Source organism: Genypterus blacodes, unplaced genomic scaffold, assembly GCF_046128005.1.
Source record: "Genypterus blacodes isolate CSIRO-AG114 ecotype Tasmania unplaced genomic scaffold, CSIRO-AGI_Gbla_v1 ptg000201l_1, whole genome shotgun sequence".
In the NCBI taxonomy this organism is placed as follows: domain Eukaryota; kingdom Metazoa; phylum Chordata; class Actinopteri; order Ophidiiformes; family Ophidiidae; genus Genypterus; species Genypterus blacodes.
Window position 1 is genome coordinate 147,501 of NW_027467000.1, and position 21,107 is coordinate 168,607.

General features: G+C 47.4%; 2 protein-coding genes and 1 non-coding gene across 4 annotated transcripts in view; 2 read left to right on the forward strand and 1 right to left on the reverse strand.

Moving 5' to 3' along the window:
* Positions 1-18,305, forward strand: part of LOC143015407 (protein kinase C epsilon type-like) — a 37,987-nt gene extending 19,682 nt beyond the window's left edge. Inside the window, 6 exon segments of the mRNA XM_076169363.1 lie at positions 6,186-6,197; positions 6,199-6,341; positions 12,855-12,993; positions 13,231-13,419; positions 14,252-14,398; positions 14,493-18,305. Of these exon segments, the coding sequence (XP_076025478.1) occupies positions 6,186-6,197; positions 6,199-6,341; positions 12,855-12,993; positions 13,231-13,419; positions 14,252-14,398; positions 14,493-14,639 (777 nt within the window). The 3' untranslated portion in view covers positions 14,640-18,305.
* On the reverse strand, positions 13,102-13,183 carry trnas-uga (transfer RNA serine (anticodon UGA)). The gene has a single exon. It is a non-coding gene; the product is annotated as a tRNA-Ser (tRNA).
* Positions 18,306-19,277: 972 nt separating the features above from the next.
* The window catches only part of epas1b (endothelial PAS domain protein 1b), a 28,082-nt gene continuing 26,252 nt past the window's right edge, over positions 19,278-21,107 (forward strand). The window contains exon 1 of one of the 2 annotated variants that reach the window (XM_076169366.1): positions 19,278-19,667. In XM_076169366.1, coding sequence (XP_076025481.1) covers positions 19,642-19,667 — 26 coding nt within the window. In that variant the 5' untranslated portion in view covers positions 19,278-19,641. The remainder of the gene's footprint in view (positions 19,668-21,107) is intronic. The other variant, XM_076169364.1, reaches the window with a different exon arrangement.

Below are 21,107 nucleotides of genomic sequence, written 5' to 3' on the forward strand. Positions count from 1 at the left end.
GGCCTGGCCCTTTAACTGGGCCTGAACTCAATAACCCGGGTTTGGCTGCGTCGGCTTCAAAGGGAAACCGAGCAGCTGATCTCCATCGTGCATCGTTTCAGCTGAGCGCAGGAACAACAACGCCACCATCGCTTGTAGCAATGATGGCACTAGATTCCCGACTTTCCCTGCTTTTCCTTGCTTTTCGTCCTAATTTTTCCGTCTCTCCTTCGTCTCTATCACAACTTTCTATCACTCCGTTTGCTTGGGTCTGCCGTGTTCGCTTCCCTGTGAGGCCCCTCGCGGGATAATTTACCTTTTTCCTTGGCTCCTCTAAACACACACACACACACACACATGCGTGAGTCTCAAAACACACACTAAAAGGCGTCTGTACTCTGTGTGACCTGCGTCCCGCCTGCCCGCCCCCCCACCCCGCCCCGGCTCATTCCGTCCTCCCGTCCTCCCTAATCGACTGTGGGATCGCGGCCGTGCCCCTATCGGCCTAATTACCGCCGAGAAATGTAAATAAGATTATACAACTGCAGCGCCGGGCCTCATCCTGCGCCGTACGGCCCGGGCCCGGGCAGGGAAGCCGGGGGAGAGAGAGGGAGAGAGAGGGAGAGAGAGAGGGAGAGAGGGAAGCCTGTGGCCGTGGGAGCGCCCTCATCAGGCCATTTACTTTATTGCAGGCCGACGACTTTGCTGGTCTGAGATTTTACCACCAATGGGGCACAAACATCAGGAGCTTGTTGTTGTCGTTGACGCTGTGTGAGAGTTTTGGCCGTGTTTTGCTTGTTGTTTGCGGTTGAACCTCTTTCTTTGTTTTAACCTAAGCATGTTCGCAGGTTCGTGGTTCACAGGTGCGTTAGTTTTTGGTGCAAGGAGAGGAAAGAAAGTGAGACTAGAGGCCACAAAGGCCGAGGAAGTGTTTGGTAAAAACAGGAGCAGAGCCTCTCATTACAGCGGCAGAGTGTTTTTTAATGAGGTTTAATGCCAAACATCACAGGCAGCGGGGACAACCAGAACCCATCCAGGGTCACTAATGAACCTTTGTTCTCCTCTGCAGAGGAGAGGGAGAGAGACAGACAGACAGACAGGCAGAGAGAGAGAGGGAGAGAGAGAGATGAAGAGATAGGGCCAGACGGGTGCAGACAGAAAGCAGAGACGTACCGCTGCTACACCTCAGCTCAGTTTCACCTCTGTGTTTATCCTTTGGGACATCGGTCGCATTAAAGATGAATGAAATAGATTCATTACTAAAACTCATCAGGGGAGGAGAAGAAATACCAAAAATCTGAACAGCCGTAGATGTGTGTGTGTGTGTGTGAGTGTGTGTGAGCCAAACATGCTGCTTGAGACAGGAACATCGTTTTAATCCGTGTCACAATAATACAAATGAAGTGAATAAGCGTAAACTCTACAGGCTTAAACCCCAACGATTACATCATCACCACTAACTACATACTGTGAAACACTCTGACCCAGGCACATCGGAGAGGCAGTTCATTTTGGGCCTCTCTCTCTCTCTCTGTGTGAGTGTTCAGATACTTCTGAGTACAAATGTGATATTCAGAGAATAACAAAGTAGCGTGACTGTGATGGACTCGACCCAACAACAGCAAACGTGTCTGCATTAAAGAGCTGCTGCACCACACTGACACCGACCTGGCTAGGGGAGGCTGTGTGTATGCGTTTGTGTGTGTGTGTGTGTGTGTGTGTATTGTTAAGCTCACATTCTCTGTCCTCGTCCATGATGGTTGACAGGAGTCAAGTCTGTGCTGCGGGGCTGCTGGTTCTGGTTCTCCTCCCACTGAATATCTCCTTACTTCTCATTCCCATCAAAACAAGCCAGATTATTGAGGGTTTGAAGTGCAGTTTGGGAAGGAGAGTAGTTTGTCTTGATTAGTTTGAGGAGAAACACACTCTCAGGTTAGAGTTAAAACCTTATAAAGTCAGGATCAAGGCCGGCGTGTGGGAGCGGCGAGGTTTTAAATCACAGAAAGTCAGGAATTACGGGAATATTGGGTGAATAATTTGTACAAAATTAAATAAATAGAACTAAACTGAAGGCCCAGAGTGTGTTTATAGAAGCTGACGACATTAGGAATCTGTGTGTATGTACATGATGTTTGGAGAAGAGGATTTCTACGCACAGATCTTGGAAAAATCATGGAATCTTGTGTTTTCCAGGCCGGGAAATGTTTTGGAAAGTGATGGAATATCTTCTTAGTTTTGGATGAGGCGATGTTTTAGCATTGAGCGATGCCTGGGATGGAGCATAACTGCAGGTCAGGTGTGTGTGTGTGTGTGTGTGTACTGTTTTAAGGATAACATTCTTGGAGACGTTCCAGGGCCACACACACACACACACACACAAACACACACAAAACACTCTGTGCTGCAATTAGACTCATTTCCTGCTGCTATCAGCTGAACCCTAACCCAGCTCTTAAAGCAACAGTGCGTAACGTCTTTGTAATGTTCTTGTATCGATGACGGACACGAGCCCTGTGCGGCGGTCGTAACGCTCGGTGTGCGGCGGCGATAAAGCGTCCTTATAAAAACCCAAGGCCCCGATGTTAAGAGGATCACAAACTCGGGCTCAGAGTTGATTGGTTGAATGAGTGTGGCTTTACAGGGATCAGCTTTCTCTAATGAGCACTAATGGTTGGTAATGTTCCGAGGAAAATGGGGCAGCAGCAAATTCACTGTTTTTGTTTTTACACAAAGGACAAAAGTTCAATCCTTCAATCTTTGTTTTGCGTCTGACTTTCGCTTACGCCACCGTCGCTAGGCTGAGGTGGACGACAGGCTGAGGGAGAGACGCTCAACAGGATGTGTGTGTGTGTGTGTGTGAGGAGAGGTCCATCCATTTACTCTCACATCATCTTATTATGGAGACTCATTGGAAACATACAGACTTGACCTCTACAGAGCTCAACCCATCGTTAAAGCTACTGTGGGGAGGATTTCAAGGTCAATCAGTCAGAAAACAAAGGAACTCTACTCTATATATGTAGAAACATGCAGGGTTTGGTTGTTATGGCAACTTAAAAAGGGCTTTGCTCCTTTATTTCCAGAAGCAAGCGGCTGCTTCATCTGTAATGTTCCTGTGCTGGAGCTGTTTGTGTTCTGGAACATGTCCTCTGATTGAGAGACAGGAAAACGTGCTCTCTCTCTGTGTGTGTGTTTGTGTGTGTGTGTGTGTGTGTGTGTGTGTGTGTGTGTTTGCGTCAGAGAAAAAAGTGATTAAATGGTGGCTTATGTAAGGGGCGAGTTGAGACTGGACCCATAGACTCACAGGGCACATCCTCCATCTTACACACACATTCATATACACATTTAACACACACACACACACACACACACACACACAATGGGCAGATAACCATCAAGACATAACAGTCGGTGGTGCACAGGGTGTGTACCTACAGTATATATGATGGGATGAATGTATGTGTGTGTGTGTGTGTGTGTGTGTGTGTGTGTGTGTGTGCGTGTGTGTGTGTGTGTATGTGTGTATGTCGCCAGAGGGAGGCCGGTATCTGTGCATTTGTAATTGGAGGCAGGAAATGTTTCTTTGGGTTTTGATTGGGTGGGACACGGAGTACATTAAACAAACTATTTGGACTTCCTGTTTAAAGTTCACTCTCAGCGGCAGAGAGAAGAAGAATGTTGCTGAGGTGGACGGACGGACGCTTACGCAAGAGTCAAACGCCCCACGAAAAGAGAGAGGCTGGCAGTGACGGGAATGGAACCAAGAACATTCAGTGAATGTACTGGGATCAAACAGTGCAGTGTGGTCTTAAGAGATGATCCATGTCAGCAGGTTTCATAATTCACTCCTAGTTTTCATATTTGAGGCAAACATGACAGAGCTCACAGTAAGATGTGGTGCTCTCTCTCTTTGATCTGTCCCATATGGACCCAAACACCATCAGGTACTGCAGCCAGGGACGCCTTCGTCACGTAGACTTTATCATCATAACAGACTGAAGTGGGAAAAGGAGAGGAGGCTTCCAGGAATCTGCGTCCACATAGACGACAGTTTGAGTTCTGATGTGACAGTGCTGCAGCATGGAGCAGCAGCACACACACACACACACTCTCCCTTTATTGGTCAGGAACAGAGCAAACCTCTGCCACAGAAATAAAAGTGAGGAGACGTCACCAGGACTGAAACTCAAGCTGCTTATGGAGCTGAGGAGGAGGCAGGAAGTGGGGACAACAAGGCAGGAACATGCTGGACAAGAAGTGAAGGACCCTGAATGACAAGGTTACACACACACACACACTGAGGAGAGTAAAATGAGGAACTGAAAGGCTTTCACTGCAGGTCTGAAGGCTTCACCCCCCTCAGCGGCTCCCCCTCATTAGCACCCAGCCCCCAGCATCATTCAGGAGGAAGAGAGGAAGTGAGCCCGCAACTTCAGAAGACACAGAATATCAGGGAAGCCCCGGGCCCAGGCGGCGTCTCCCCCTCCTGCCTGAACTTCTGTGCAGACCTGCTGGCTCCAGGCTTCACAGGTCAGCTTCTCTGCAGCTGTGTGAAGTCCCTGCCTACTTCAAGAGCTCCACCGTCCTTCCTGTCCCTAAGAAACCCTGAGCCACAGGACCCAAAGGCCTCTGTCCCAGACCACCGGGTCCATGGAGAACCATCTGAGGGACCTCAGAGGACCCTCTGCAGGTCTCTGGATGAGTCTGCATCACATCCTCCAGCATCTGTGGACCTAATCTAGGATCTAGCGTGTAGACAGGAAGTCGTGTGCTCTCACCTGGTCACCACCTACTGAGGCTCCACCCATGTGGTCAGTGTGTCGGATCACTGTGCACCAAAACAAACACACACACTCCAGGCTGACGGCACAAACACACAAGGACCCACTACTCATCGCCTCTGTGTATAAGAATATGTCTTCCCTCCTCTGTCCTCACTTCTTCTATCCTTCCTCTTCTTTCCTCCCCCTTCTGCCTTCCTCACTCACTCAGTAGTCTCCCGTGTGTTTCACTCCCATGTGACATGTTGTTCTGGTTGTGTTGTAAACTGGACAGATTGATTGCAGTGTGTGTGTGTGTGTTTGGATAAAGCGTCTTATAGAGGGGAATAAAGGAAATGAAGGTTAGGACTTCACAGATCCAGTGGCTAATGTTTATATTTAGTCGTCTCTGCTTTGATTGTGTTCATCAGAAGAAGCAGGGGGGGGGCGGCGGGTGAGGGGGGGAGGGAGGGGGGGGGGGGGGGGGGGGGGCGGCTTCTGAAGCAAGATTACAGGCACATTTTCCCACTATTGGAACAATAAATGTAATGACTTAATTGTTTTATCACATTTAAGGGGAGTGTTGAGCTCAGCTGGCACCGCTGAGGAGGAAACATTCATCCTTTAACCAGGCGACACAGTAAAGTCATTCATGCTGCAGCTCTACGTCTCACAGGAAGCTACAAGAAACTGAGGTTGAGCTGTAAAATGTACTCAGGTACTCAAAGTAACAAAGCTAGGTGTTATTATTTAAAAGAGTAAAGTTTTCAAGAAAGAAAAGTAAGGAAAAGTGTCAGTGGAAGCCCCCACCAGCCCCCTCCCCCGTTATATATACAGTTTTCTGTGTGTGTGTGTGTGTGTGTGTGTGTGTGTGTGTGTGTGAGTGAGACAGGTCACCTTTACTGCGCCCTCAGGCCTCACACAATGGCTCACATGCTGGCTCCTGCCAGCGTCTTATATAGAGAGCTTTTTATACCTCACACACACACACACACCCACACACCCACACACACACACACACACACACACACACGTCGTCTCAGTCAGATTCCCTATATGAAGAAAGCTGGGTGGAATTCAGGAAAGGGGCCGTTTACTGCACCTCAAGAATAGAGGTCAGTGGGTGCGGCATACAGTGCTTTTGTGTGTGTGTGTGTGTGTGTGTGTGTGTGTGTGTGTGTGTGTCGCAGACCGTATCAGTCTTTTCAGTATTTTGTTTTCTAAACAGAAGGGTGTGGGCTCATCACCCACTTTTGACTTCATGAACACCCACACTTCAACCATGAAAACAGTCTGTTTGGACTAAATCAGTAAATCACTATAAAGAATATAACAAGTTTCTCTCTCCCTCTCTCTCTCTCTCTCTCTCTCTCTCTCTCTCCCTCTCTCTCTCTCTGTCTCTCTCTCTCTCTCTCTCTCCCTCTCTCTCTCTCTGTCTCTCTCCAGGATCGGTTGTTCTTTCGTCATGGAGTACGTCAACGGTGGCGACCTGATGTTCCAGATTCAAAGGTCGAGGAAGTTCGACGAGGCGCGCTCTCGTTTCTACGCGGCCGAGGTGACGTCTGCTCTGATGTTCCTGCACAGACATGGAGTCATATACAGGTAACCCAGCTGGCCGTGACCTTTGACCCAGAAACCTCTCTATGTTTTCATGGATCTCTATCTTATAGTGTGTGCCGGGTTCCTCCTATAGACATGGATCAGTAAGGGTTCATCACAGACCTACAGACCTGAAGAGAAACACAAACATCTACACAGTCACACACTAACACAGTTCAGATGTAAAGATCCTTCTGGAGCTGAAGTGAAGCTGCAGTCACATCGTTATCACAGCACAGACAAACTGTGTGTGTGTGTGTGTGTGTGTGTGTGTGTTGTGTGTGTGTTAGATGGAGCCTTAACTCGGTCAAAAGTAAAAATGTGCTTGTGTGTGTGTGTTTGCGTGTGTGTGTGTGTGTGTGTGTGTGTGTGTGTTTATGGCATTGTATTTCCTGATCTTGGCCATTTATCCCTGACGCCTGCATTATCCTGATCATCTCTATGTCTCTCTCTCTCTCTCTCTCTCTCCCTCTCTCTCTCTCTCTCTCTCTCTCTCTCTCTCTCTCTCTCTCTCTCTCTCTCTCTTGCGCGCGCTCTCGCTCTCTTTCTGTCTCTCTCTCCCTCTCTCTCTCCCTCTCTCTCTGTCTCTCTCTCTCTCCCTCTCTCTCTCTCTTCTCTTTCTCTCTCTCCCTCCCTCCCTCTCTATCTCTGTCTCTCTCTCTCTCTCTCTCTCTCTCTTTTGGATGACAGATTTGTTGAAAATGTTCCAACTCTTTATGAACTTAACAGGAAATGGGTGTCAGTGTTGGACATCACTGTAGCAACAGTAAACAAATCTTTATTTCCACTTAAGTAAAGTTTGAAACTCTGTGATTGACAGTTAGCATGACAGATTGGAGTGAGAGCTGCGTCACACGCGTGATGCTTTGTCTACATGACGCATATTTGTGTGGATGTTTGTGTTTGCTTCAACCGGGATTCATTTGAATGCGTTTTTGTTTTGCTTCAACCGGGATTCAACCGGGATTCCTTCTTGGAATAAGACAAAGATACATTAACAGAATGGTGCCATCACACACACACACACACACACACACACACACACACACACACACACACACACACACACACACTGAGTCACCAGGATAAGGAAACAGCCGGAGAAATAATCAGACCTGTGCTGTGTTTTGTTCTCTGAGTAGAAATTGAAAGGTCAGTGAGGTGACCAATCAGAGGCCTTCGTCCATATTATATTGCTCTTCCTCGCCGCCTTTCCTTCCTGTGATCCTCTCACTCCATTCTTTTCTTGTTCTTTCTCCTCTTGTTGTTTTATCGCCACATGTGTCGTGTTGGACATGTGGCAGGATGGTAATGTGGTTTTCATGGTTACCAGTGCTGTGGAGTAACCACAGAAAATTACTTAATTACAGTTTTACTTCACTACGTATTGTCAGGCCTGTGTATCGAGCCCACTCTCCTGACTCTCACTCTCTGAGCCCACTCTCCTGACTCTCACTCTCTGAGCCCACTCTCCTGACTCTCACTCTCTGAGCCCACTCTCCTGACTCTCACTCTCTAAACCCACTCTCCTGACTCTCACTCTCTAAGCCCACTCTCCTCCTCACTAGTATTTGTGTTCTTATTGCTTTTCTTTCCCTCTGAATCTTGTGGCCTTGTTGCTGCAGTGCTTCTCCCTCAGGCCTTTAATAAAGTTCTGTCTCGTCCTGTCTTTCCTCATTAGAACACATCCAGGTGTATGTCTGTGTGTGTGTGTGTGTGTGTGTGTGTGTGTGTGTGTGTGGAATATGACCCATAATAACCAGCTGTCTAATAATCGGTGCTTGCTGTTGTTCTACTTTAAAACACCGTCGACAAAACAAATCCAGGTCTCATCCTCAACTCTCTCATCAGCTCCAGCTGATACAACAGTGTAGAGAGACAGGTTTGTGTGTGTGTGTGTGTGTGTGTGTGTTTGTGTTTGGCTGGTTGGGCAAAATTAAATGCAGCAGAGGTCTGCACTGCACCTGGCAACCTAACTGTAAAAATGGCCGTAACCACAGCAACCGGGCTGTAGCCATAGGAGGCGAGCCGTAACCATGGCAATGTAGTTGTGAACAGTCTAACTAATGTGCAGTCATAGCAACCTGGCAGTAACCATGCCCAACCATGCCATAACTATTAAACCAAAACATGCATCCATGCATCCATGGTAACACCTGCCAGTAACCACAGTAACATGTTGATGATGGTTCTTCTTCTTCTTCTTCTTCTTCTCTACAGTAGTTTGACAGTAGTAGTTGTTTGTGGTTGTAGCAGTAGCAGAGCTTTACTCCATGAGAGGAAACCAAACCAGACTGTGTGCCTGCCGCCGCCGCCGACGCGTCGCAGAGGTTTGATGATGTCTGATTCTATTTAGATTTTGTTTTGATCTGAGCTGTTTTGTTTCAGTGAGCTCAGCGGTGCTGGTGCCTGCAGCAGCAGGACTCATTGTTCCCTCTGTTACTCTTACTGTGCTTTTATTAATGAAGGAGGGTGGATACACTCACACCACCCTAATGCTGTGTGTGTGTGAGTGTGTGTACGTGCCTCTTTGGGCGTCTCTGCAGGTTTCAAACCAAATCATTAAAGTTAAAAGAATCCACCCAAGAATCCACCCAAGAATCTACCTATCTAAAGAATCCACCAAAATGGTCTTGGTCTTGATCTTGGTCTTGATCTTGATCTGGGTCTGGGTCTGGGTCTTGGTCTGGGTCTTGGTCTTGGTCTGGGTCTTGATCTTGGTCTTGGTCTGGGTCTTGGTCTTGGTCTTGGTGGTCTCAATCACCCATCTGATTACTGAGTCATTAGAAAGTGTAAAGTACTTCAATCAAGGGAGGCAGTGGCTCAGTGGGTAGTGCTTCCGCTTGGGAACCGGAGGGTCGCCGGTTCGAGCCCCTGCCGAGGTGCCCCTGAGCAAGGCACCAAACCCTCAATTGCTCCCCCCTCTGCGAAGGGTGGTGATGTAATTCGCTTTGGATAAAAGCGTCTGCCAAATGATCGTAATGTAATGTAATGTAATCCTGGACTGTAAAGTGTAGAGGTCCTGGTACTTTACTTCATTCATTACATCTCATGCCTCTCCCTCTCCCTTTCTCTCTCTCTCTCTCTCTCTCTCTCCCTCCCCCCTCTGTCTCTCTCTCTGTTGATCAAAACAAAATGAACAACAAGTGTTTTGGGAACATTGTGTCCCGCGTCTCCGTCTGCTCTTCCTCTCCCCTCCCTCCTTTTTCTTCCCTTCTCCCCCCTCCCCCCTCTGCCCCCTCTCCCCCTCCATCCATCTCTCCTCGCTTCTCCTCCCTGCTGTCATATGTTCTCTCCTCCCATCGGCCCTCATCCCTGCTATCATCGCCGTCCCCCTGAAAGAACATGAGAAGCGTACAGCAGCACACGAAGCCTGACGCCTAAATGAAAGTGTGATGTGATACTGAGGACAAACCAGCTGGTTCATGTCAGGGTCGGCAAGGTCACGGCCTTTAAGTGACCACGGTCCATTATACACAAGAACCACAATGGAAATATGCTTTATGTGAGAGTAGAGAGTGTGTACATGTGTTCCTTTACTACAAAAGAAGAAACGCTGTACTAGCAGTAAGTGGAAGGAGGGAAAGTAGAAGAAGAGCAGAGGTGAGGAGGGGGAAGATGTGGGAAGAGAAGCAAGACAGGGGGAAACAACATAACAGCGATGGTGACACTAATGTCTCTCTGAGTAAAGGAGATGGAGGATGGATGATGGATGATGGATGATGGAGGATGGATGGAACTCACAGTGCACTTGGGTTGCCGCCGATGACGTCATGGAAAAATCACTCAGGATTAACATGAAACACAGGAAATGCTCTCAATCGAGCCTGATTGCTGGGTTGTGTGTGTGTGTGTGTGTGTTCTGTCTGTGTGTATTATGATTTCTAAACAGGTCTTGACAGTAAAGCTCCTGTTTATAGTCAAAGATTGAATCATCAAATGATATTAGAGAAACATTGCATAAACACACACACACACATGCCACATGGGGGTTCAGACTTCTGACCTGACCAAAGGGACTGAGTGGCCGAGGGGCTGAGAGGACGGGGGCTAAGGAGCCGAGGAGCTGAGGACCCGAGGAGCTGAGGGGCCGAGGAGCAGAGGGGCCGATCCTCTCTCTGGGCTTCTGGAGGCGAGCTGCCATCCAGATTTCCATTTAGCTGCAGCTCATACTGTGTGTGTGTGTGTGTGTGTGTGTGTGTGTGTGTGTGTGCGCTGCCTTTCTTACTGCCTGAACTGACAGAGCACCGTCTTCTCAGCTCTGTTTTGAAAGAAAGAAAGACAAATCAAGGTCAGAAGTGGACTCACTCACTTTGTTCCTCCTCCTGTCTGTGCTTCTTTTCAGGTCTGTAGCTCTCTAATGGACTCTTATGGATCCATTTTGTTCCTCTACAGCACAAAGATAGAAGTTCTGTATTCATGTAGAGGTTTTAAAACGTGTTGAGCCCTGGATTCCATAACGATTCAAACCTACTAAAACACATCATCAGTGATTTGCATGTAAACAACTGAAAAAGCTGTAAATTCTTCAGTAAGTAAGTATTTCTGTCCTGACCTGCCCTGAACGCCTCACATGAACACGCTCACACCATCCTGTTTTCACTTATGGTGCACAGCGGTGAGTGGAAGGTTTGAGAATAGAATCTAAATGAAAATAAGACTATAAGATCACTTTAACATGATTTGCCGAGGCGGAGCTTCATCTGTGGCACTTTGATGAAAAACTCAAACTCATTCATTGTGTAATAAATCAAAGCTGCAGTCAGAGGATGAAATGAGAGCTGATGCAGATGTATGATCCCGCCTGGACGCAGTGTGTGTGAAGCCTGGGCTCACACCACAAAAACACAGCTTCACATAAATAAATATCATTCCATTAAGCGCCGCTCCACACCTGCAGCCACTTAATATTGAGTTTCCCCCCAGCAGGCTGAAGCTTAATACAACCATTAATGTCTGTAGCCACGGAAACGCAATTATTAAGGCATTAAAATAAACATATGTTATTCTCTGTCCTGGCTGCAGGTGTGCAAGCAGCCTGGGTGCGAGACATGCAGTGAGACAGGCAAACAGGGAGCCAGAGGGTCGCAGGTTTAATCACAGCACAGGTCGACAACATGTGGCTGTCCGTGTGCCGCTGAGCAAGGCACACAGACAGCATGAGGCACAGACAGAGGAGGGTTTAGGGTTTAGAAAGAGAGAAAGTAGTGGAAAGATGACTCCATTATGTTGAGCAGCTGGCAGGTGATTGATGTGATTGCAGTGCAGTTCGTTTTTTAAGCATCGCTGGAAATCTTCTGCCTGAGGGAAAACTTAAGATGAACTGCAATCAATCAACCAACCAACGTCTGAAATGTTCAGGCCGTTGGTTTAATCAGTGGCTCAGGGTAGCAGTGAACACACACCTAAACTAAAAAACGCACCAACAGCAAGAATAACAGACTTGACCTCTGTGTGACCTCTGACTTCACACGGAGACGCTCCATTTCTCTCTCTGCTGCCTAAGAGATGGACACACATGTTTATGAGACAAAGCAGAGCTGCGTCTAAGATGTGAAGACGAAGATGATGTCCTCAGCTGCTCATTTCCTCTCTTCCTCTTTGTTTGTTTACATTTTGACTCTCCAATCCAAAAGGTGCTTTTATGTGATTTGGGTTGCCAGGTTGGATTTAATTCTAAGTCCAATTTCCGTCCGATCTTCATTTGTTTCGAACTGCAGCGTTTCCTGTTTCCATTACCCACAATGCATAGCTCCCTTCCTTTGGTCACAGTGTCGGCATCTGATCAAACAGCGTGTACAGATGTGTTTGACGACTGATCTGCTAATAAGAAGCTCCATCGATCAGAGCAAAGCACGATGGTCGGGTTTTTTAGATCTGACAAACAAAAAAAGAGAACAGTTGCATAAGCTTTGGCTACACACACACACACACACACACACACACACCCGTGTCCTCTCAGGCCTGTCGGGGCGGCTGTCTTTGTGAAAACACCTCAGGCTGAAAGGCTGCGATGGCGCTGCAGAGCTGATGTTGACATTTTTGTTGCAATCAACCATCAAATTCTGAACGGTTGCACTCATGGCCGACCCCTCGTCTCTCAACACGCCACCCTTATCTCTCCATCTCTCTATCTCTCTCTCTCTCTCTCTCTCTCTCTCTGTTCTCTCAGAGAGAAGCTGACATTTGCTGTACATTACCACCTAAACACACCCAGATCTGTATTTCCTTTATGTCCATGTTATGTCCTTGCCCAGGTGAAGTGTGTGTCCCGGTGCAGAGGCGCTGCTCACCACTCCCTGGAGCTGAAATGAGCTCAGAACTCAGTTTTGTTCTCAGAAAATGAAGAAGAAACAAAACAATCTGCTACAGAATCACTCAAGCTCCGCAAAACAAACCGTTTAAAGTTTTCTAACCAAAATATTCACAGATTTCGCTTTGAAAGATAAGAGGCAGTAAGGTTCTCCAGATTGGCCTGATAATGAAGCGTTGCCATGGTTGCTTGTTCCTCTGCAGAGACCTGAAGCTTGATAACATCCTGCTGGACGCAGAGGGGCACTGCAAGCTGGCCGACTTCGGGATGTGCAAGGAGGGAATCCTGGACGGGGTCACGACCACGACCTTCTGTGGAACGCCCGACTACATCGCCCCTGAGGTACACACACACACACACACACACACACACACACACACAGTATGCTAGAGTCCAGGTCTGGGGCTCCTGGTTGATGAGGCCGACTGCAGATGGGAAAAAAAGGACCGACGTTGTCAGCAGGACTTGAACCTGCGAGGGGAGACCCCAATGGATTTCAAGTCCATCGCCTTAACCACTCGGCCACGACAACACGTCTCCACAGTTTGAACTCCTCTCCTCCGTGTCTCCTCTGTTCAGATCCTGCAGGAGCTGGACTACGGGCCGTCGGTGGACTGGTGGGCTCTGGGGGTTCTGATGTACGAGATGATGGCGGGCCAGCCGCCGTTTGAGGCCGACAACGAGGACGACCTGTTTGAGTCCATCCTGCACGATGACGTCCTCTATCCCGTCTGGCTCAGCAAGGAGGCCGTGTCCATCCTCAAAGCGGTCAGTCAGAGGCAGAGTGTGTGTGTGTGTGTGTGTCGAGGGCGTTTGCGTTGCTTTTGGTGCTGATTTGAGCTGAGCGTCATGGATGGAACATGAGGGCCAACTCTTCTGTCTTTGTCTTTCAGTCTTTAGTCTTCTTGCCATGGTTTGGGTCTTCCAGTCTCTTGTTTGTCTCTCAGTGTCTTTTGTCCTTGCTGTCATATGTTGATTCATACTTCCTGTCCCTTCACTGGAGGAACGCCGGCCAGTTCCCCTCTGTGTGTCATTATGTCTGTGTGTGTGTGTGTGTGTGTGTGTGTGTGTGTGTGTGTATGTGCCACTCGTCCCTCCGTTTATTTGTCCGTCCAAATTTTCCATCACAAACTCTGCGTTTACCTTGGCCATGATGCGGCTCGACTGCAAAGACTTGTGGGAAAGTGCGTGTGTGTTTACGTTGGACCGGACTGTGTCTTGGACTCTGACCGGTCACTTGACCGCAGGGCCGGGCTCTGATTGGCCGCCTGGTCCGGCTGAAGGACAGTAGGGTCACCTGATAAGCGCCGACCGCTCTTTGACCTCACGCTGGCGGTTTATGATTACACCGGGCTGTTTTCATACACAGAGACGATTACGCAACACTTCATGTGTCGTAATCGTCACGAGTGTTTACGAAATCGTTCGCAAGACAAGAGGAAGTCATGTAGTTTCCTCCTCTTCCTCCATCACAGCAGCCTCATAAGCAGAATCTGTGAAGAAGTAAACACACACATTTACTTTGTTTCAGCTTCTTTGTCATCCTGTCGTTTGTTGACATGAACAATATGTTGTGTGTGTGTGTGTGTGTGTTGATCAGTTCATGACGAAGAGTACGACCAAGCGCCTGGGTTGTGTGGCGGCTCAGGGTTTGGAAGACGCCATCAAGCTCCACCCCTTCTTCAGAGAGATCGACTGGACGCTGCTGGAGCAGAGGAAGATCAGGCCACCGTTCAAACCTCGCATCGTGAGTTCACACACACAGACACACACACACACACACACCCACACACACACACACACAGGATGAACACTTGAACGTCTTTGTGTTTGTCCTCCAGAAAACCAAAAGGGACGTGAACAACTTTGACCAGGACTTCACGCGTGAGGAGCCCGTCCTCACGCCGGTGGAGGACGGCATCGTCAAGCAGATCAACCAAGATGAGTTCAAAGGATTCTCCTACTTTGGAGATGAGACTGTAGCCTAGACACACACACGGACACACACACACACACAAACACACATACACCGACATGGACAGACGTGCAGCAAAGTCTCACTTATGTTCACACACACACACACACACACACACACACACACACACAGCTGCAGTATTTAATGAGACTCTAGAGACTTTTACCCCATCAGGATTACACTCCGCCCCCTCTGTCTCTCATTAGCATATCCGTGCTCTTGTAGTTTGATCGTTTGTTCGCGTCCCAGTCGACCTGTAGGTGGCGACGCTCTTAGAAACGCTCCCACGTTCCCTCTGATGCTCTTCAGTCTGTGCGGTGGATCGATCCAGACCAAACCAAGTACTGAAGAGGTTCCTGTGTATATTGTGTGTGTCGGTGTGTGTGACACAGACGTGTGTGTGTGTGTAGTTGTACTGTGCAGACCTCTACCTGTACAGAAGTGTGTATGTGCTGTGTCCTGTGTCTCTGTCTCTCCTCCCTTAACCTTCATGTGAATGCAACACTTTTCATGGAACCGATGATTGTATATAAAGAAACAAAAAGACGAGCAGACGGACGTGAGGGAGAGAGAGAGAGAGAGAGAGAGAGAGAGAGAGAGACCAGAGACAGGCCAGCTTCTCTTTCTAAACAAAGAGCAAATGTCCCGCTAAAAGCTAGAAATGATGTTGTTGGTTCTTAACCTGTGTGACTTAACCACCTGGGATGGAGTGTGAGGTCACACTGATGAATTCTCCATTACGGGCATGTTAAAGGAACACGAGTCGCCACTCCAGTGTGAGAAGAAAAACGGTCTCCATCAGACATCCTGAACAGCGAAATGAGACAGAGAGAGAGATGAGACAGAGAGAGAGAGAGAGAGAGAGAAAGAGAGAGAGAGAGAGAGCGCAGTCAGGCTGGTTGTCTGTTCTTACAAACCAACAAAGTTTTCACCATGAAAGGAACATTCTGGGTTTCAGTCTTGTTGTGAAGAGGAAGTGAGGCGGTCGCTCCTTCCTCTCGACGCTCCTGAAGTCATTTCTACAGATGTACTTGTCCTTGAATCCTTCTTTCAAATGCGGACAAGAAGAAATAAAGAATTCAGACCTATAATGTAATAATAATGATAATAAGACATTTCTATACAAATGAAAATGCCAGACAAATTCTAAATGAGTGATAAATCAAAGATGAGTACATTTGTATAAAGACTGAGGCCTGAATGTGGCAGCAGCAGGAGGAGGAGGAGGAGGAGGATGAGACAGGAGCGATGGACTCTGACCATGAAGCCAAATATACAGGAAGAAGAATCCCAAAAATGCCAAAGTTTCCCTTTAAATGGAAAATTCGAGATCAGAACCAAGAGAAATATCTCTGGGTCACGTCAATAAAACTTCTCTATGATCACATGATCCTTGAAATGCTTTGTGTGTGTGTGTGTGTGTGTGTGTGTGTGTGTTTGAGCGAGTGTGTGTCGGGCTGGAGGCCTGTTCCTGATATCCAAATGAATGTCCGACCTAAACACAGATAAATGTGTGTCAAACAGAATGTATTAGCGTGTGTGTGTGTGTGAGTGTGTGCAGCGCTAATAGATGTTGATGATTTATTTAAGTTTCTTTATCTTGTCGTCGTCTCGTCGCTTCCGTGTGACACAAGTTTTTCCTTTGCAGCAAAACTGGCATAGAAATGGTAACCATGGTGACCACCCTCCCACCCCGCTCTGTACATTGTGTGTAAAATAAGCTTAAATAGCCAAGAGGTGTGGCTCCGTGTGAGACGCCCTCAGGATCGCTGTGTGTCTGTCTGAGTTTCAATCCCATAATCTGGATCTGGATCTCAGATTAACCCATTGACTCCTGCTGTATTCTATCGCATTAATCTGCATTCATGATGTTTGGATAGAATGGATTTGTTGCCTAATTTGCAGTCTTAACTGAAGAGTTAAAGTGCATGTGAATGTTCTCATTTATGACTTTAGAGAGTTTGAACACCAACAGAAGTACATGTGCAATACTTTGGACTGTTTTTGTTTTGATTGTCTTTACCAAAGCCTCTTCCTTGCTTCCTTCCATGCTTCCTTCCTTCCTCTCTATGGTGCTTTTCCATAGAGCTCACATCCCCACATGGGGCTGTTCCATCAGTAGTTGTGGTGATCACCCGTGGCACACACACACACACACACATCTTAGAGTGAGACTCAGATATCCCCATGCAGCATCGCCTCCTGCTGTGACGCTCGGGTCAGCATCCTCCTAAACCCTGAGACGAGGAGAACAGGAAGAGTCAAAGTGCAAAACATTGAACGAAAGCATTTCTGCTCCTTTCAGTCAGACGTGTAGAACATACATACAGTACATGTACACGTATGTTGAAGCAGTAGTCAAACCCATCAGCAGTATAAGCTGTGTAAGACTTTATTCACAGTAGGTGTGGTGGTACTCACACACACACACACTACTTAACCGGTGAAAGGAAAAATACTACTTTTACACTCTTGCACTACTGAGCTCATTCTTGCAGTCAGCATCTCATATAATACATGGTTTCCTCCAGGAGAGCTGCAGTGATAAGTCTGGAACATTCACACGGAGGATTGCTCAGTGCGTCTCCATTTAGCAGCAAAAAGCTGAGACTGTAAATGAGGCTCAGCTGTGAGGTTACAGGAAGTTTCCTTCTCTCATGTGTGACCATGTGACCTTCACTGGGGAGGTTCTGCTGGTCGCCCTGGTCCAGACCTGCAGCTCTGCTTTACCGCTCTGCCTCTCGGTTCATGCACGCTCTATTTTTGGGTGGGGGCGCTTGATGCTTTACGGAGCTTCCTCCAACAGGGGGCGCCGGCTTTAATGTCAAGCATGGATGCACATTCTCTAAGTAAGGACAGTAAACCAGATATCTTTTCGTAGCCTGGACTTACGACTGCACGGCTACCTTCGAGAAACCTCCTTCCGTTTGCTCGTTGTTACAGCGCCACTCAGTGGACAGTCTTGGTTATGCACAGCTTTTTGTAAAACGTACCCATGTCCACACGTGTGGGAGGCGGGGGGATCTGGTCCTGGTTGCTACACCAGTGACTCCTACTGGCGGGTCGGGGCACCGCAGACAAGGCAGACAGAGCAGGGAGTGAGTTCAGACTGTAAGCCGCTGGAGCTCACCTCCATTATGTCATTCTAATCCTCGCTTCTTTTCTTCCCTCCTCTTCATTTACTTTAACATGTAAACATTTCTATCGGTGTCCATCTATGAGACAAAGAAAGTCCTTTTATTTCCCGGTCTGAATGTTTGTTACGCTGAATCAGAAACGCAGCCTGTGAGGATCTGTTGTTTCAGACGGACGTGAGCTGTATTAAAGTTTATCAAACTGATTTCCAATAGTGTGAAGCTGAACAGTATTATGTCTTTACGTCCAGTATCAGAGTGGCTCCTCCCCGGCTCATAAGCAGAACGTTACTGTGTGTAAATGTCTGTGTGTTACGTTACACTCCCTGTTCTGTGAAGCTTTGTTTGTACATTTTGTCACTTGTGTTTATTTTTTTCCTTTTTGAATTATTTCCATTTGTGTTCTGTGGTTGTTGTTGTTGTCGTTGTTGTTGTTGTTGTCGTTGTTGTTGTTTTCTTTGCGCTGCGTGCCAAATGTACTGTATTCTAAAAGGATGTGAAGGTGTATTTTGATTTTTGGAGACCAATTAAATATCATGATGTCATGTGTCGCATTGTGTGTGGGTGATTTCTAATCTTCTGATTTTGGCCACTAGAGGGCAGAAAAACCGGAAACATGTTAACAAACTGATACACAAGTGAAAGATATGAAACCCTCAAATCAAATGTATATATTTATAAATTACGTTTGGAAATCAAAGCTGTTCAATATGTCATGTTTTTCACTTACAAACTAACTGATAGTTTTCTTAACCCTTTATCAGCTCATGATCATATTCTGTTCCTTTGTTGAAAAGGAAATTTTTGGAAAATGTGGACTTTTACTTTTCAGAAATAAAACCGCTAGTTTGTTACAATAGAATAAAAAGAACCCTGTGCAGAAGTTGGCCCCGCCCATTCCCGCTGACCCCGCCCCCTGGATGAGGGATTCGACATTCGTATTGAATTACATACAAAATGTATTTAGTATTTTATATGAGAGGTTGTATCCTAGAGATGTTTTCACTCAGAAGGTCCCAGCACAGCAGTGCGGCCTTCTTCCTGTTTGGCACCTTCAGGACGACTCATCAAACTCTGTAATGCTCCATTTGATTTTCTTGTTAGATCAGACCAGGATTAGAAATCTCCATCTCTGGCTGCAAAGCTTCCACTCGGACCTCCAGGAGGTTTCTGTCCTGTAATAATGTCTGCACACACACACACACACACCAGCGCTCTCCAGTTATAAAGTATAAGAAAGCTAAGAGTTTTCTACTGAACTCAATAGCAGCACACACACACACACACACACACACACACACACACACACACACACACACACACACACACACACACACACACACACACACACACACACACACACACACACACACACACACACACACACACACACGCAGAGTGTCATCTTGTCCTCCAGACCTCAGGTAGAGTCCGGGCAGCGCTCAGGGGGCGAGGCTGCAGGGGGCGGGGGCCGGCGGCGCCTCCAGCCAATCAGCGGCCCGGACCGGAGCCAGTGGTGGCGGGTGATCCAGCTGATCCGCAGGTCGCACGCTCAGTCCAGACGCACCGAGGCGAGATTGGAGCTTCTACCCGCATTCGGCGCGTAACAGCCCCGGCCCGTGCGCAGAGAGAGCCCGGTCTGTCCCGGCCTGCGTGGAGTCGAACCTGCGGGTGAGTGGCTGTACAATCCTCGGCAGTGTTCTGAGACTGTACGGCCCGGACCCTCCACAGTAACATGGACTAATCACACACAATCACACACACTATCGGCGACCTGCGAACTTCGCCCCCCCCCATCAACACGCAATTTTCACTGAAAACTCTCGCGGCCAGTTGAGGAATTACGACAAAGTCCCACCGGTTTGCTTCACTGCAGAAACCATGACGAGCGACAAGGAGAAGAAGAGGTGAGTGACACTCAGTATCGGGACTTGAATGTGGTTCTGACCCACTTGTTTGTGTGTTCAGCGCTGAGTGTGGCTGATGGAGGCTGGACGGACCTGTTGCTGCCTGTGAGCCGGCTTGTGTTTCTGCTCTCACGGTGATTTGGTGTAAATCACAGCGGGAGCTTCTTTGGCTCCGTGTGGCATAAACACGCGTGTTAGGAGTGAAATAAGTGCAGTTTGTCTCCAGTCTGAGCCGCTCGGCCTCAGCTTGATAAAGAGCCTCATTGTGTCGGAACCAGCCAGGATTTACTGTCTGGGTCAGGGCTGCGACTAAGTTCTTCTTCCATTAATCGACTAAAAGTCAAAGCAATGTTCATTCTTTTGTATAATCGTACAGTTACTTTGCAGTCGACAGTCTTATTATGACTCTATAAGCAGCAGACTTTTCTGATTGTTTCTTTATCGATTGATTATGCGCAGTTTTGTAAAGCAAAGCGCTCGCGCTGCTACGTGGAGGCGGTTAGTTGTTATTGATCATCGATTATTCTGATATATAAGATTTTGCTGAAGTAGTCAAACTCAACCTGTTGCTGCGTGTGATTGTGTTTATTGCTTATTAGGCTGCAGATGGAATTAGAATTCACAAACTAATATGGGTTTGTAAGGACAGAGGCTCAGATAGATTTAAAAAATGCCTTTATTTAATTTATGGTGAAATGTATTTTTTTTTAAATGTCAATGTTAAAACAAAACAGCTGTTTTAATTGTAAAGTGTTGGATTTTACTGTCTGGAAGCAGCGCGTGTTTTGTTTTTATAAGAATGAGTGAATTCACGTCTAAAGTTGATGTCTTTCTTACTTAATGCTGAAAAATCTGCAGGTTTGCATAAAATGGAAGAGGTAGAAAAGTGGAAAAGAGGAACCAACATGAAGTCAATATAGAGTATAATGAAGTGTTGGTGTTTAAGATGTGGGAAAGGTAATGTTTCCATAGAAACCACACTGACATGTACACACAGATATCTTGTCTTGATAGACACTGTGGTTTGTTGCTGTTATTTGGTTTCCTGCTGGTTTAGTGTGAAAGAGGATGCTGCTCACACTGTACGCTCGATGTTCACACACGAAGCAGAGAGGAGCTGGAGAGAGAGAGAGGCCTGGTGAGGAAACCCCAGGTGGGTCAGTGTGAGACCCTCTGAGACCCTCTGAGGCTGCAGGACAGATATGTGGCTCTGTGACTCACATGTGGGGAAGCTGCCGCTCAGGCCGGCTGAGCCTGAGTCAGCGGTGCAGACAGCTGAGCCGCTCAGGAACTTTGTAGATGGGTCATGATTTGGACGTCTGTCAGAGTTCTGAAGCTGCTGCTACATTTTTGTCACTTTACACACAGAAACGTTTCTGCCTCCTGACTGAGTGGAGTTTGTTCAATCAGACTGTAGATTCATTCTGATCATGCTGCGAC